This window comes from Colias croceus, chromosome 11 (genome assembly GCF_905220415.1).
Source record: "Colias croceus chromosome 11, ilColCroc2.1".
Classification (NCBI taxonomy): Eukaryota; Metazoa; Arthropoda; class Insecta; order Lepidoptera; family Pieridae; genus Colias; species Colias croceus.
In genome coordinates this window covers 7111771-7129493 of record NC_059547.1, presented here as the reverse complement: position 1 = coordinate 7129493, position 17723 = coordinate 7111771, and the positions used below count along the sequence as shown (strand labels likewise).

The 17723-nt window shown below is 30.9% G+C and overlaps 1 protein-coding gene across 1 annotated transcript; it reads left to right on the top strand.

The window, feature by feature from the left end:
* The first annotated feature begins 1188 nt into the window (after positions 1 to 1188).
* Positions 1189 to 17039, top strand: LOC123695773 (putative inorganic phosphate cotransporter). The gene is made up of 9 exons (XM_045641697.1): positions 1189 to 1260; positions 5485 to 5531; positions 6894 to 7123; positions 11643 to 11879; positions 13172 to 13378; positions 14027 to 14200; positions 14850 to 15066; positions 16146 to 16384; positions 16704 to 17039. The coding sequence occupies exons 2-9, from the start codon at positions 5498 to 5500 to the stop codon at positions 16917 to 16919; spliced, it is 1554 nt and encodes a 517-aa protein (XP_045497653.1). The 5' UTR covers positions 1189 to 1260; positions 5485 to 5497; the 3' UTR covers positions 16920 to 17039.
* The last annotated feature ends 684 nt before the right edge of the window (positions 17040 to 17723 follow it).

Genomic DNA, 17723 nt, shown 5'->3' with positions numbered 1-17723 from the left:
TATTTAAATTTCAATTAAATACTGATAAAGGTTCATTGCCTTATACTGTCTTCATAATATTCTTCATTTACTTTTAAACCTTAATCGTTTGTAAGAGACATATTATAATAAGGTAAAGTAACCTAGTAAGTAAGGTAACCTCATTAATTGAAAACGGAATAGGTCAATATAATTAATTGTGTCTGAAAAACTATCCTTATGATTAATTTGTTTTCAAGTTTAGTAACAAAAAATACTTCATTCAAATACAAAAGTTTAAGAAATAAAATATTTTAACACCATCTAATTTATATTATTATCCCGACGTTTCGTACACTTTGCAGCAAGCGGGATAACTTAAACTATCCCATGGATTTTATTTAAATAAGATGGGGATCATTTGGAGATCCAAATCTCTTTCCTGATTTATTTTCATATATACTCTATCTATAAAGAAGTTCCATTGATTATGATGATGCTACAAAACTTAAACGTTATTTTATCTCAATTCAGCGGCGTATAGTTATTACCTAACCATAAAAATACTATTATGTTAAAATCCTTTGTCAAACTTTGATAAAAAGATTTACCTATTTGGATTTTTATTCTAAAATAACCACACTTCCTTTAAAAACCTGAATAAATTGATTGCATTTTGGATATACTTTTAATCGAGATCATTTTTTTCTGTCATTTGTGTCAGGATAGGTGCGTTTGATAACAACAACGCCTTTAACAATGCAAAAGAAGAGATAGAGGGAATTTCCATAATTGTATTTTTTTACGCAAACAAGTATTTAAAAATAATACAACACTAACCTGCCAAAAATATATAAAAATACTCATATCTGTTCCGATGAATTCAACTTAGCGAAAGAAGTTTTAAGAAGAATACGTTTTTACGTTACGGCAAGAATATCAGAGACTTTTTTTTAATTTTATTGGTGAATTGAGCAAATTTTCTTTCGCTTAGTTGAATTCATCGGAACCGATATGAGTATTTAGGAGTTTCTCTTAGTTTATAGAGTAAGAAAGAAACCTCTCTTGGGCTTGTCTATATGACAATATTTTATTTCTAAAAATAAAAACAGCAGTAGCTAACATCTTGGTACACAGCGGGAACCCTTAGGAGCTGATAACGTCAATCAGACGAAGATAATGTGAATGCTGCGCGAAATATAATATATTTTGCCTCAAATTTAGTTCACACACGAGTTTTGTGTGGATCGCTACCATCAAGCCTTTACGAATTCAATTAATTTTGGGTTCAGAACAATAGAGGTATGTATATAAATCTTAATGTATGTGTTTAGTTTATTTATATTATAGAGAAAATAACTATGTAATTTTATTTTTAATGGTAAAACTGAAACAACGGTTTCAGCGAATTCAGTAACTCCTTAACTTGAATGATTAACATTGGTTTTTATTGACGTAATTGTACTAGGTAATTGTTTTTAAAACCTATTTTTACAATAAAAATTTGACAGTTGTTTATTAATTGAATTGTAAACACCAACTTTAAACTCGCAACTTCTATAAAACGTTACAAATCTGGATAGGTATGTTTAATTCAATTATGTTGTGTTTGAAATTGAAGTTTTAAAGTAAATCCTAATTAGATTACAATAATCGTCCAATATGTTCTTAATTTCATCTGATTGTCACCTTATAAGCTTGTGCCACAATAGATAATAGTTATATTATAATTACTTATTATAACATTGAAGTTTTAAAGCAAATCCTAGTTAGATTACAATAATCGTCCAATATGTTCTTAATTTGATCTGATTATCGCCTCATAAGCTTGTGCCACAATAGATAATAGTTATATTATAATTACTTATTATAACATTGAAGTTTTAAAGCAAATCCTAGTTAGATTACAATAATCGTCCAATATGTTCTTAATTTGATCTGATTATCACCTCATAAGCTTGTGCCACAATAGATAATACTTATATTATAATTACTTATTATAACATTATAATATTTCATAAAAATTAATGAATGTTTTATAACTGCGGATTGATCCTATGGTAGATAGATCATTGTCCAACATAAACTTATTTATAGAAACATTCCAATTATTATAGTTTCTATTTTCTTATGTAACTTTATGTGTTGAATTTGTCTTTCTTTCTTCCTGGAAGGACAATTAGACATGTAATAAAAAGATGTTGCAAATCTTGCTCTCCTCTACTGATTTACTTAAATCGACGTTAAGAAATATATTACACTTGTGTTTATTTTGCATCATGTATGTATGTTTGCATGAATATTGTTATCTTCCCAATCGCTGAACGAATTTATTTATTATCTTGTTTAAGATATCGTTAGATTGGTCTTATGTTATTACTTGAATCGTAGCTTAGTTGATATTTTTTTCTAACTTATCGAGTTTCTTTAAGAGTAACAAGGTGACTCTACTATATAAATTCATATTAAATACAATAATAACTTATACCACGTTTATTTTTTTAGTCAACAAAATAGGAGAAGCAAATTAAATTTCGCTTTCATTATGTTTTTATTTATTTTTTGTATGAATCCCTTGACCAATTTGTGAGTTCCTTATACTCCATAATATATAATAAGTACAAATATTTAATAAAATTAATAACAACTAAGACAAAGGCTTTGCTCGTCAGATTGTGGTTCAAGCTATTCAGAAATCTTTACAGAAAATGTTTCAAAGTTTTTTAATTTGATTCTTTCTTCGCCTCTCTCGTATTATGAAATAAGTAGCTTCCCGCGGTTTCACTCGTGTAATCAAGGTGCATGTGTTATACACATTACTCTTTCTTTTGAGCTGCTCTATCTATAAACTTCGTCTATATCTATTGCATAAGTACATAGTGACAGACAGACAGACAGCAGCTTTGTTTATACTATGCAGTGAGGAATGCTCTCTATGTCCACAGTATCATTTATTATTACGGTATACACGGTTCATCACCAATCGCAATTTTATTTATTATTCTATCGTGATGGCAAATATCCCAATATTATTTTCATTTGATTTCTGATGATTGATGTACGAAGGACATGATCAAATTGACATGTCATAAAATATAATTTTCGATATGCTAGTAAATATGCAAAACATCATAATTTTATGTCTTTGAATATAGACGAGAATAGACTGATTGGAATTATTTCAGTTTATTGAATCAATACATAAATAATCACAATTCTAATGGCTTTAAGTATACGCCTACAAGGATTATATTCCTCTGAATTGTTCAAAAGTATTGAATATTTTAAGCAAGTTCACGAAACAATTAGATTACACGAGTTATATTAACAAGGTTATTAATAAGGTTAGGTATATAACAATTTAGATAATCTTTTGCTTACTGCAAAGAGTCCTTAATTTGAGGATTACTCGTTACATCTTTGGTTATAAAAAAATAATAATCTTATACTGAATTCTAATCATGTAGAGCTCAATAAATAAAACATAGATTAAACGGACAAAAAAATTCTTTGTCTGATTCTGGATCTGCAGCTAGGTACCAAATTTCATTGTAATCGGTTCAGTAGTATTTTCGTGAATGAGTAACAAACAAACATCTATCCATAAATCCTCATAAACTTTCACATTTATAATATTAGTAGGAATTAGTAAGATTTAAATTGTAAGCATTTTATGTAACTAAAAACAGTTACAATTTCAATCTTTTATATACGCCTATATTTGGGCAGTGTCGTGGGTTAAGCTTATTGACTTCTTTCGTTCTTTTTATCATTAAATCCCAAGGCAGGGAGGAAAAATACAACAGGAAATCTGATAAAATAACCAGTACAGCTAGTTGGAGATGTCAATACATCATTGTTACAAGATTATTTCAAGAGTGAGCAATGATATGCATCTTGTACCACTGATTGATTACTGCACGTGCTATTCTCACCGAGTTTTGATACAGTTGACATGAAAATTCAAGTATTTTGTAAAGATATGACGCAGTCTTATATCTTGTATGAAACCCTCAAGTGTTTGAAATGTTCTTGAGATCCCGAATACTGATAGATCCAGATCAACTGGTACACTTGTAATTTTTGATCGTACAAATTGATTGGCTTTGATCTGTAAGTGCCCGACCAGAACTTTTTTCTTTGTTGTTTTGTGGTCTATAATAAACATACCTTTCTTTTATAATTATAATAAATAGTATTTAACGTTATGTGTTCTAATTATTCCACTTATTGTATTTAACAATAACGAAAAAAAAAACAAAATCTTCAGAAGAATCAATACAATGTTTTATTTGTAGACATCATTAACTCTCTGTAAATTATGGAATGCATTAGAAATACACTAATACGGACCAGTACAATATTAATTATGTGATAAGTATAAATCATTCGTAATAGCATTCATCCTGTCCTGAATAAGAGATTACAATGACTCGTCCCAGATATGCAGACTTGAGCAAAAATTATGCAACCAAATATCCCTTCACTAAATCTTAAAATGAGCAAATATATAACTAGTTATTGTGAACTACTCCCAAAAGAACGTGAAGGGAACAGGAGTGTGTGTAATGTTTATCTACACTAATATTATAAAGAGGAAAACTTTGTTTGTTTGTTTGTTTGCGATTGTAATGAATAGGCTCATTAACTACTGGACCGATTTTAAAAATTCTTTCACCATTCGAAAGCTACACTATCCACGAGTAATATAGGCTATAACAGGAGCGGAGCCACGCGGGTGAAACCGCGCCGCACAGCTAGTTTTTTATAAAAGAGTAGTTAGAATATCAATCAAACCATTAGTCCTCGAGATACTCAAAGATGCCTTCTGGAGGTAGAGAATATAACTCTTTCTTCTCATAATAATTGATTTGTAATATTTTGTATAGATATTAATTAAGAGATATCAGTTATATCGCATACCTATTTCTACTTTTAAATTTTAAATCATAATCATTCACCTAGTCGTTTAAGAAAACGTGCAAAATCTATAAATTCACTTCACATTTTATTTTGTTATCTATGTTCTACTTTATGAAATACATTTGAATACATAAGCGACAATGTCTGTTTATCAGAATAGACTGGCTTCATACACCTTATAAGAGGACTAGTCCTAGTGGGAAAACTTGGCAAGACAATGATGATTGATGACTACGCGTATAAATTCGACAAGAAGGAAAAATAACTCTTTTTCCCAAACGTGTCGAAAGCATCTTAAATTGACCTTTCCGCTATACCCGGTAGTGACAATGAGACCTTTACAGACTGTATTGATGCAATTTTAACAATAACAGTGTGCGCTAAAGTCAACTCTTTGTAGTGATGTGAAGGGTTAATGTTGCTTGTAATGTTTAACAAAGATGCTACTTGGTTGTATTACGAATCGTAGTAGATTTGCCTGATTAGTTCCTTTTGACAAATAGTCGTACTAAAGACCGTGGAGTAGTGTCGTGCTCACAAAGAATTTGAGTTGTTTACTTTTGTGATTGTTATGTTAAATTGATTTTATTTTATTTTTTTTAGTTTGTGTGCCAAAATGTTGACGGGCTGGCGACTTGCTCTGTCGAAATGTGAGTATTTTATTCATACATTTTATTATATTATATGATATTTTAAATATTTTATTGATGAACATATAATATAAATATTTAATATAATTAACAATAAATAAAAACAAAATGTTCAATAAATAAAAAATGACGTTCAATTAGAAGATTTTTTTTTCTTTAATTATAAAATAATATATATGTAGTTATCAATTATCATACCATATAAATGTAAAAAACTTATTTATTCTCACTTTGCATTTTCCAAATAAGAGAAAGATAAGGGTAGATATAGAATTTATATCATATTTTATTATTTATTTCTTTTAAAAAACGGAATAAACTATCTGTGCTAAGATGTCTCTACTAAGATAGAGACTCATAGACTGAGACTATTTTCATTTTTATTCAACGAGAATCGAACCTAGTCTCATCAATTTTACGATCTCGTTCTCACTTTACTTTTTTAACATTTACTATATTATTATTGATGTGTAAAAAAATACATTGTATTAAAATGAATAGATTATATTATAAGGTTTAAATAAAACTAGAATTTAGTATTTCCGTTTTAATTTCAATTTACTATCAAAATGATTACAAATAGCGTGGGTTTTACAGACGTATATATTTATTTAATATACAGTTTAAAGCCAGATAATCTCCCAGATATAAGCCACCAGCTTAATGTAAACTAGTTGGAACCAGGTACGACTGCAATTTTATATATCTATGTGTTGCATGATTTACACGTGCTGCGGATAAATTGAAAAAAAAAATTACATCACGGAAAAAGGCTGAATCAAGGACAGGGAATAAATAAATGTTTATTCGTATTTCGTAATTTCAGTATTTTTCATTATATTTTTTAATTCATAAAAAATGTGGTAAATTTTTAAATAAATTTCTCATATTATTATTTCAAACTAAATATAACTAAATGATACTACGTTTCATCAAGTAGATAATCATTATTTCAGCAACATTAGGTATGTGTTATTCTTCCACCATGATCTAGTTTGCGTTTACATAATTGTAATAATTATCTACATAATTAAGACTAATTGTTAATTATGACCCATTTTTATATTAGCCTTAGTAGTTATTCGTAAGTATTTATAAATGTGTCCTTAAATACATTGTATAATAATTAATTAAGGTGTTTAAATATATAGTTTCTTTAGTACATAACTTGCTTGTTAACAAAATACTGAATTGACACGAACTTTTCAACTATTCAATGAACTTAAATACTCATAATAAATCTCGTTTCATTAATTGAAAAGTCCGACGAGTAATTTTTTTTGCAGTTATTTATGACACACTTTCCTTCTCCGTCCTGATAAATTTCAACAAATTTCTTACCAAATGTACCTTCATTTTCAGTGTTCATAATACCGCAGCGGTATGTATTGGCTATAATGGCGTTACTGGCCATAGCCAACGCGTATACCATGCGCGTCTGCCTGAACCTGGCCATCACGCAGATGGTCTGGAAGAAGGAGGCAGTGGAAGGCGACGCCCACTATGATCCCAATGCGTGTCCTGACCAGGATGCTATAACTAACACGACCATGACATTGTCGGAATTTTTGTTACGGGCGGCTGATGATGGTGTAAGTAACAGAGTTTGCTATTATTAACTGTACAATTAGAGGAAAGAGTATGTGTTTGATTGTATGAATTGAATAGGCTCCTATAAAAAAAAAAAAAACTCTTTCACCATTAGAATCTACATTATCCCTGATGAACGTAGGCTATACTTTTTGATGATATTGCATCGGCTCAAACCGGGCGGAGCCAGGACGAGCGGCTGGTCCAATATACCTATAGTAAAATACCAAACATAAGCTTATATGAAGGACCATTTATATAAATTTAGCATTTGAATGCCATAAAAACCAAAAAAATATAAATTCAAGGACCATTTATGTTTATTGGTTAATTTGATTTTCATAATTTTACTTTATAATGAACATGAGACCGTAATTTTAAATTACTCGGTTACTACCTTGTTACATTAAATAGACGTTTATTAAAAGTGCCAATCTACCGAGGCATAGATGAATAGCATAGAAAAAGGAGAGCAAAGAAAACAGAAAGAAAATACCTATGAAATACCTATCTAGGCAACTATTTTACGCGATATCGGTAAATATAAATGTTTAAGTAGAGAAATAATAATTTTCCTTTATCTAAATCCAAATTAAATGCAACCCATCGAAACCAGCAAGAAGTCTTAGATTAGATAGAAGAATACAATATACAGTAGGGTTTTACTTCTCCCTATAATATACCTACCATCATTTATCGTATATAAAGATACACGTTCGCGTTGAGGGTACTTAGCCCCCCATGCGAGATACGTCAATCTTTCTTTATTATATTGTTTCAGTTGCTGACAAGTTTCTGTCATATCTTATCTGTGATTCGCTATGATAATAATATAACCTGTCATTACCATAAACTAAAGCTCTATTATTAGCATTCTGATAGAAAATAATTATATTAACATTCGTTTTCCAATAGATTATTCGAATATATTTTGTTTTAGTTTTCTGTCCATAAGAACCATCCTCGTACTTCAAGAAATATTATTAAAAAAGAATTAAAGAAATTGGTTTAGCCGTTCTCGAGTTTTGCGCTTACCAACATATTAAGTTGAACAATTTACATTACCTACATAACTTACATGTACTTATAATTTTCCAAAAACTAAAAGTCCCCTTTTTGTGATATTGTCAACGATTAGGAATGTGTATGTATTGACACAAACCTTGAACAAAAGGAGTGCCTGTTTAACTAGATAAAACTAATCTATTTTTTCATGTAAAAACTAATCTATTTTTTCATGTGTTAACTCTTTCAGATTATAATATTGTATTCTGTTTAAATTGATACCAAATATTTTATAAAATATCATAAAAATAATGTAAACGTAGACAATTTCCAAAATTCAATACCGGCCAAATCTCGGACATACGATTTCAAATAGTTAATGTTCATAAGAACCAAAATTAATATTATAAATGCGAAAGTTTGTGAGGATGGATGTGTATACTGTATGTATGTACTTTTGTTACTCTTTCACGCAAATACTACTGAACCGATAACAAAGAATTTTAACACACATACTATAGAGGTTAACTTGGATTAACACAAAGGATAGGATCATATAGAAGGATTTTATCCCGGAAATGCCACGGGAACGACAACTATGCGGGTTTTTCTTTGAAAACGCGGGCGATGACGCGGGTGGAAAGATAGTTCTATCATAAAGAAGATAATATAATTATTTAAAGGCTTTATTTATGCAAGTACGTGTTTTAAAAGTATTTGTGAGCTTAGTGATATTAATATAGACTTATGCGATAAGAGCTAGATAATATTATTGAAAGATTTCAAATTGTCTACTTAGAAAAATTCCAAAGGTATTGTTATTTTAATGCCTTAGTGATGATGTAACTAGTTTTGAGAAAAAAACCGTGACAATCCTGGAGAAGTTTTTTGTTGAAATGTGTTTCTTTGTTTAAAATTCTGTGATTATTGTCAAAAAATGTTAATTAGACAATTATACAATACATATTATCTATGATAAACATAATATTCTAGGAGGTAGCAACGTTGACAAGTGAGCATTTTAGTATAGTTGGTTCTTTGATATGCTGTTCCTCTTGCTATTTCGGTTAGAGTCCGGGCTGTCTGGCTGGCCGCAGTGGTTGCGTTTAATAGTGCGCATCTTATCTGCACAGGAAAATATCCTTAATTTAAAGTCATTTTTTAACGCGTAATTTTTAATCGTTTGCCTTTAGGTAGATCCATTAGACATACATTTTTTATTGCAAGACGTTTTTTTCGTTGTTAAATAAGTGCCAGACGCAATTTTTATTTCAAAATAATTAAAATATCATCGAAATAAGTGAAATTCCATCAACATGAGTCCCAGTGAAGGATAAGTAATCACTGTGTTACTTATACTATATATAATATTCATTTTACTATTTACAGTTTTATTGCAACAATCTACCATATCGCCTCCTTTTTCCCAACGAACCTCAAATAGGACGTTAATGTAAACTTGATAAAAACCAAATATCATCAAGAAATTAAAGACTTTTTAACGGATTTTAAACGCGATTTATTCATTGTATTATTTTCCCAAGTCTTTAATTTCAAAATGTATAATACTCGCGTAAAATCAAGCACTAGAAAATACAAATATCATCAAATTCATATTTATACCCAAAAGTGTAATAAAAATGAAACCATCTATTAAAAATATTAGTTTAGTAATTATTCAATATAAGTATTAAAAAAGGATAATATAATATAAATAATAAAGTTATTACTTACCTTTTAAGCGGACTCATGTTGATGTAATTTCACTTATTTCGATGACATTTTAGTTATTTTGAAATAAAAATTGCGTATCGCACCTATTTTACAACGAAAAAAACGTCTTGCAATAAAAAAATTATGTCTGATGGATCTATCTAAAGGCAAAAGATTAAAAATTACGCGTTAAAAAATTACTTTAAATTAAGGATATTTTCCTGTGCAGATAAGATGCACACTAATAAACGCAACCACTGCGGCCAGCCAGACAGCCCGGACTCTAACCGAAATAGCAAGAGAAACAGTATATCAAAAACCCAACTATACTAAAATGACTTTTTTTTTAACGTTGCTAGCTCCCGTACTATAATGAGGCCTAACATCTGAATGGTTTTTACGAAACAGAAAAAATCTCTGAAACTTAGCTCGAATTCAGAGTATTGTAACATAAATCTTAACTTATAATATCTATCATTTACTTGCACGAAGTACGTGTATTATTTATATATGCGAACCTAATTTCGAAAATAGTCGGTTGAATTTATATTTTTGGTTTTTACGGCATACAAATGCTTTATCAATATAAATTTATAAAGAATAGAAAAAATTCGATCACGAGGCGGGACAAACTAAATAGATTGCGGGACAAACTAATATGGAATTTTTTCTATTCTTTATAAATTTATATTTATAAAGCATTTGAATGCTATAAAAACAAAAAATATAAATTGAACAAAAAAGGTCATGTTCCATCGTTACAATACTGTATTTACTGAAAAGTGCTTCATATTGGTTGAGATGGTTGTTAATCATCTCAATAGATGGCGCGCGGTGTGTCCCTTAGACACATAAAACTGAAAGAATAGAATAAAATATTCGATTGCTCTGGCGGGTCACGAGTGTGGCCCCCCCGTCCGATTAGGGCCCTTCTGGCCTCCTCCACTCAAGCGACAGCTCAAGCCGAGGTTCGTGGTCCCCGTCAAGGGGGGACGCCCTTGTGCATGTCGCTACCAGGGTGAACCTTCAGTTCACCCCCGCGTCCGCGTTAAAATGTAGAAGCCCTTCTGGCTAACATTGAGAAACACCTTACAAAAAAAAAAAAAAAAAGAGTGTGGCCCCGGAATGGCGCGAAAGGATGCGGGTTCGAGTCCCTCGTGATCGAATTTTTTCTATTCTTTATAAATTTATATAATTAATAGTCCTTTTCTATAATAATTCGTAGAGTCAATATTAATAGGTAAAGTCAATTAAATAAATACTCTTGTACTTTACACTAAATATATAATATTATTACAGTAAAAGAATTTCCAAAAAATATGAACACATTATAAACAGCAACTGCATACACCGTACATTAATTTTAAATGTGGACACGTAATATCTGCTTGCCGTGACGCGTAGCGTGATGGTTTCAATTTTATCTTGTGTCCCGTTTTGTAGTGAATTTTTAACAAGAACCGTACAGGTAGAGCTCGGTTGATATTAAAAAAAAATATATACATCGTGTTTATGTAGGTAAATTGTAATATAAGAAGAAAGTTAGGAGAATTAAAGATCTAAAATAGCTGAACCGATTTTAATAATTTTGGCTTTTTTGAACGGTTGCGTGTAAACTAAGATAACTGTCAATATTTTGAAAAGCTAGAGCTAGGGTCAGCGACATGATGCAAAATGTCGCTCTACGGACTAAAAATTTGTTTATGATACAGTATTTTTTATAATGTGTTATTTGAATTCCCTTATTTATTATCATCCTTGGAAATATAAATAATTTTCTTGTAACTAAAGGATTGTTTTTAGACGATAAAATTCGAATGGAGCGAAGCCACCCAAGGTTTAGTGCTCAGTTCGTTCTACTATGGATACGTGATAACTCACTTGCCTGGCGGAATATTGGCGGAGAAGTTTGGTGGCAAGTGGGTACTGGGTTTGGGGTTATTGTCCACTGCTCTATGTACGTTCATCACCCCGTATGCAGTGAAAACAGGAGGAGCTACCGCTCTCTTTATATTGAGAGTTGTGGAGGGGCTTGGAGAGGTGAGACTTATTTCTATTTTTTCTAATTTTGTAAGTAAAAAAATAATTTGTATCTATTATGACGACGCGGTTGGCGCAGTGGTAAAGTAACTGACTACTGAGCCGACGGTCCCGGGTTCGATCCCCGGTCAGGGCAAATATTTGTGTGATGAACTCAATTATTTGTTCTTGGGTCTGGGTGTTATTATCTATATATTATGTATTTATTAAATATTATACTTATCGTCGCCTAGTACCCACAACACAAGCCTTAATTGAGCTTACTGTGGGACTAGGTCGATTTGTGTAATAATGTCCTATAAGAGCCAGCGCGCACGAGCAACTTTGTCTCCGCAACTATTTTGTCTCTCCCATCAATTTGTATTGGGAGTTGCGTCGCTACGTACGCGCACTTTCATACTAGCCCATGGCTGGAGAGACAAAATAGTTGCGGAGACAAAGTTGCTCGTGCGCGCTAGCTCTGATATTTATTTATTTATTTATGATATTTATATAGTGGTTATGTATGGCTTCAGTTTCTACATAATAAACGTTTTTAAGTAACCACTTTAGTTTCTGGACTATTTTAGATTTTTGTCGTATGCGAAACAATTTTATCCTGTTTTAAAAATATCACATTTTTTTTATTACATCACATAATTTTTATAAAAAACACACAAACAATATTTTACTATATTTTCTATACTGAAATGCACTTTTGAAATGTACTGTATTTAATTATTTAAATTGTTGTAAAGATACAAAAAAAAATACCATATTATTATCTACAAATATAAATTTTACAATGTATTTGAGTATGAATTCGTAGCTAAGCTACATTTTATCTTAATCCCACAGCTAAATCCTTCCTTAATAATAAATGTTACCTTGTGAACGGTCGAATAAACTGTATTTGTATAACCTACTACAAATATATTTCACCTTTAATACTGTAAGTTTCTTTGTTTCTAAGATACAGTAAAACGGCATGCTAACATTTTGTGGTATGGTTTTTGTACAATTTTTTTCTGTTTATTTTATAAATAAAAATCGTATAAAAATAAATGAATGGATAGACAACAACATGCGACTCAATGGTTCACCCAGTCGAAATTTCTGAGGCAACAAACTCAAAAAAATACAGTCGAATAATCGAGAACCTACTTTTAAGGCCGTTCTAAAGATCTTTTAAAAGGTTCATAAACTAACATTCTGAATTGGCATACAGATTTCTTTTATATTGGTTCCACATAAGTAATGTTCAGCTAGTACGTATAGTAAATTTGTTAACGAATTGTTTTATCTTTCTCCAGGGTCCAACAATGCCCGCCTTAATGGCTATGGTATCAAAATGGGCTCCGAAAAATGAGAGAGCTCGAATGGGGGCTATCATTTTCGGAGGTGCCCAAATTGGAAACATCGGTGGATCTTATTTCTCCGGTCTTATAATGCATAATGGTAGCTGGGAGAATGTCTTCTATTTGTTTGGTGGTTTTGGACTGCTTTGGTTCATTATTTGGGTAAGTTATTTAACCGGTAGATCATGTATTTAACCTCATAAGTCTTCTCAAGCATATAGAAATCGAAAAAGTGTGAAAATTAGAGTTAACTTTGTGATTTTTGTTTATCGAGTCACTTTTAATATTTTATGTTTTTGATCAAACAGAATCCCCGAAAATATCATTTAGTGTGATATATTATATTACTTATAAATATTTTTAAAATTTGGTCTTAAATATTACACGTATCATCTATTAGAAGATTGGTTTAAACCCACTTTCAAGTAATATGTTGTTTCATAAATCAAAATTTGGCAAAACATCTCATCCAGACTTCATATTTCGCACCAATGATATCTAATTAAATTTCCAACAAATTCCCATTTAACATGAGAGATTTTTGTTATATCCAGAAAAAAAGTATTAGTGCAAATTTAGAAATTTCCAAAACAATACGAATTTATGAATAATGTATATTACTCAAAGGAAAATAAGCGCCACTTGTGTATTTCAACACCAGCAGCTATAATTGATTTTTTTATAAAAATGTAAAACATGTTCTTTATTCTATAATGTTTTTTAAGCAATTAAATTATTTATGAAATTGATAAGGAGGCTGAGATTATTAGCTAATAAATTTATTATTTTATGTTATTTATTTGCTTACAGATTTTCTTATGCTACAGTACTCCAAATACCCATCCCTTCATATCGGACAGTGAGAAGAAATTCCTGAACGAAAATGTGGACGCTCTTATTCACAGTGAGAAACAGAAATTAGACCCTGTGCCCTGGAAGGCCCTTTTGCGATCAGTCCCTCTGTGGTCCTTGATTATAGCCGCTGTAAGAATTTTAATGACTTTAAGTATGGTGCTCTACTTAGTATTTGAAAGTTTGTCATGATGAGATACGTCTTGTTTGATATTTGTATTTTAAATCATCAGTCATCGAGTATCTCGTTAGTTAATTAATACAATTTGATTATTAAACACTAGCTGTTCCCCGCGGTTTCACCAGCATTGCTCCGCTCCTGTTGGTCTTAGCTTAATTATACATAGCCTATAGCCTTCCTCGATAAATGGGCTATCTAACACTGAAATAATTTTTCAAATCGGACCAGTACTTCCCGAGATTAGCGCGTTCAAACAAAGAAACAAACAGTCAAACAAACAGACTCTTCAGCTTTATAATATTAGTATAGATTTTACAATTCGGTTATTTTAAGATACATGTACTGTGTAACTTGAGCGTGTTTATAGCATTGGTAAAAATATTACTGCATTGAATTTTTGATTTTCAAATGAACATAGAATAATATTTTCTCATCTACAAAAGGTTCAATAATACGGTAACAACCACAAGACAAGACAAACATTTTCAGTTGATATTATGTGCTCTGTATTATATTTTATGAATAATTGTTCTTCCAATTTGAACATACTTACGAACATAACTACGAGAAGATTTACCACTAAATTGCGTTCTTTTTCAGATCGGTCATGATTGGGGATACTTCACAATGGTCACTGATCTACCAAAATACATGACAGATGTATTGAAATTCAATATAAAATCAGCGGGAATATTATCTGCGGCTCCGTATGCGGCTATGTGGATAGCTTCCTTCTTCTTTGGTACGGTGTGCGACTTCTGTGTGAAGAGAGGCTTTCACAATATACAGAATGCGAGAAAAATATACACAACTATCGGTAAGACTTGAAGTGTTGGTTTATTTATAAAATATTCTTCATTGTTTTCCATATATTTTGAACTAGCTGCGCTTCGCGGTCTTACTCGCGTGGCTCCGCTCCTGTTGTTCTTAGAGTAATGTGGACCTTTATAGCCTTCCTCGATAAAATGGGCTATCTAACACCGAAAGAGTTTTTTAAATTGGACCAGTAGTCCTGATTAGCTCGTTCCAACAAACAAACAAACTCTTCAGCGTTATAATAATATTATAGTATATATAGGATATTAATATATATAGGATATTAATAAAATATAGCTTATAATAATTATTATAAAACAAAACTATTATTGGTGATAGGTTTCTACTTCCTAGACATTTGCCGCAGAGCAATAGAATCAATTCTAATAAAAACCGATAAAGAAGTTTCACTTCAATAATAAATAAAGCGAAGTAGAGATTTACTTCAACAATATTATTGTTGGAATAAGAATATTTATGTTAGCAATTATATTTGATAGAAAACATTTGGCATGTGGAATAAACAGTAATATTTGGTAAAAAGATTTACTATGGTATTTTTGGTGTAAATTTTTACATCAAATATTATGTTTTTACTTTTCAGTGTGTACATTTTATTTTGTGATATTATTCTACGCAACAGTTTTTGTGCAAAAAACTAAGTACCTATTGATCGAATTTTGTTGTTCATTAGGTACATAAAAGAGGCCAGTGATCGTGAATCACGTACAGCCTTGACAATGACTCTAAGTTACAGTAACCTCCAGATGTACTTTGTTTTTCTATTTGTTTAAACTTTGTATAATTGAAATTCATGCACGAAGAGTTATATTATCAATGTAAATAAAGGTACTTAATATTTAAGCCCTCTTAAGTTGTTAACGCTATACCGATACGGAGGTTCAAAATTCCTTGATTACCATAATTGAATGGAGCTTATCGACAAAACTATTCTATTTCGTAGTCCGGTACAAGTCATTATATATTTGTCTTCCACCGTCTCTCAAACGCCTCAAAACAAAAATATTTTCCGCAATTTTATTTTCGATATTTATACACTACATAATAACAAAATTTCAGCTGCCACGGGTCCCGGTATATGCATCATCCTAGCCTCCTACTCTGGCTGCAACACAACCCTCGCTGTGTTCTGGTTCATTGCCGCCATGACGCTCATGGGAGCTTACTACAGTGGAATGAAGATTAATGCTTTGGACATCACGCCTAACTACGCTGGTACCACCACCGCTTTGGTGAACGGTATAGCTGCTATTTCGGGCATCATCTCACCGTATTTGATTGGACTATTAACACCACAAGTAAGTAGACTGTTTTTTTAGAAAAATGTACGTAATACAGTCTTTAAGGTTCGTTTATTTTGCTAAGCTTAAGTACGACATTTGTCTGTGTATTCTTTATGTTTTAAATGCATTGAACTTAGAACAATAACATTTATAACACAAACAACACGAAAAACATGTATGTATGTCGCATTAAATAGAAGCAACGAAATTCAGACGATGTAGAGTACAAGTCAAATAAAACAATGTAAATAAACACTCAACTTCCTGCCTTCATTATAAATAATTAACGTGTAAAACCACGTATGGTTTACTTCATTAAAACTTTTATTTTCAGTCTACCCTCAAACAATGGCGAGTGGCGTTCTGGGTTTGTCTCGGGGTGTTGGTAGTCACCAACGTGGTTTACTTGCTGTTCGCGAAAGGTGAACAACTCTGGTGGGATGACGTCAAGAAACATGGCTACCCTGAAGGCTGGAAACATGGTCCCTTGCCCATGAGAGATCAAGACTCTGAGGAACATAAAAAAGAAGAAAAGAGCGAAAAGAAATGATTTTACTACGACTGACTCTAGTGTAAATATTATTTATTAATACAATAATTTATAAGTAAGGAACGATTTCTCTTGGCGCTTGTTTGTATGTATGTTTTGTTAATAAAAAATGAAAATTAATTGTTGTTTTATTTACTAATAAAAATAATTACTATGGAACAATATCAATGTAAAGTATTATATTCAAGAATCAAATTAGTTCATTAGCTGTATACGTAATAACATAATATATTACACTAGCTTATTGCCAGAGGCTTCTCTTGCTTTGAAAGAAACTTAACAAATGATTTACTAGAAGCTTTTTCAAGATCTCTATTAAAAAAACCTCATCAAAATCAATTAACAAGTTCTAAATATTATACGTACATAGAGACGGACATACATAATGATTATTTTTTTCCAATTTTACATATTTCAATATACAATTATTTATTTTTGAAGAATAGGAAACAAATTCATTTTAAGATTTGAACGCCTTTTCGATAACTCATATCAATGCAAACTATAAACAACATAACTATAACAAACAATATATTTTTTTGCAGTATTTTCACATTTTCTCTTCGCTGAAGATTTTTATATAAAACAATATGAATAAAGTATTATGTGGATAAAGTATTATACATATAAGGAAAGCAGTAGCTTTAATAAAACCCCCTGGTCGGTTTTCCTGGCTATTATTGTGTACAGAGCAATATTCGCCTTATATGAGTTTCTAACTGCATTTCAAGATTCTGCTACTCTGTAATAATTCTTATTACAAAAATTTACCTAATATAGTAAAGTATAGTAAAAATAAATGTG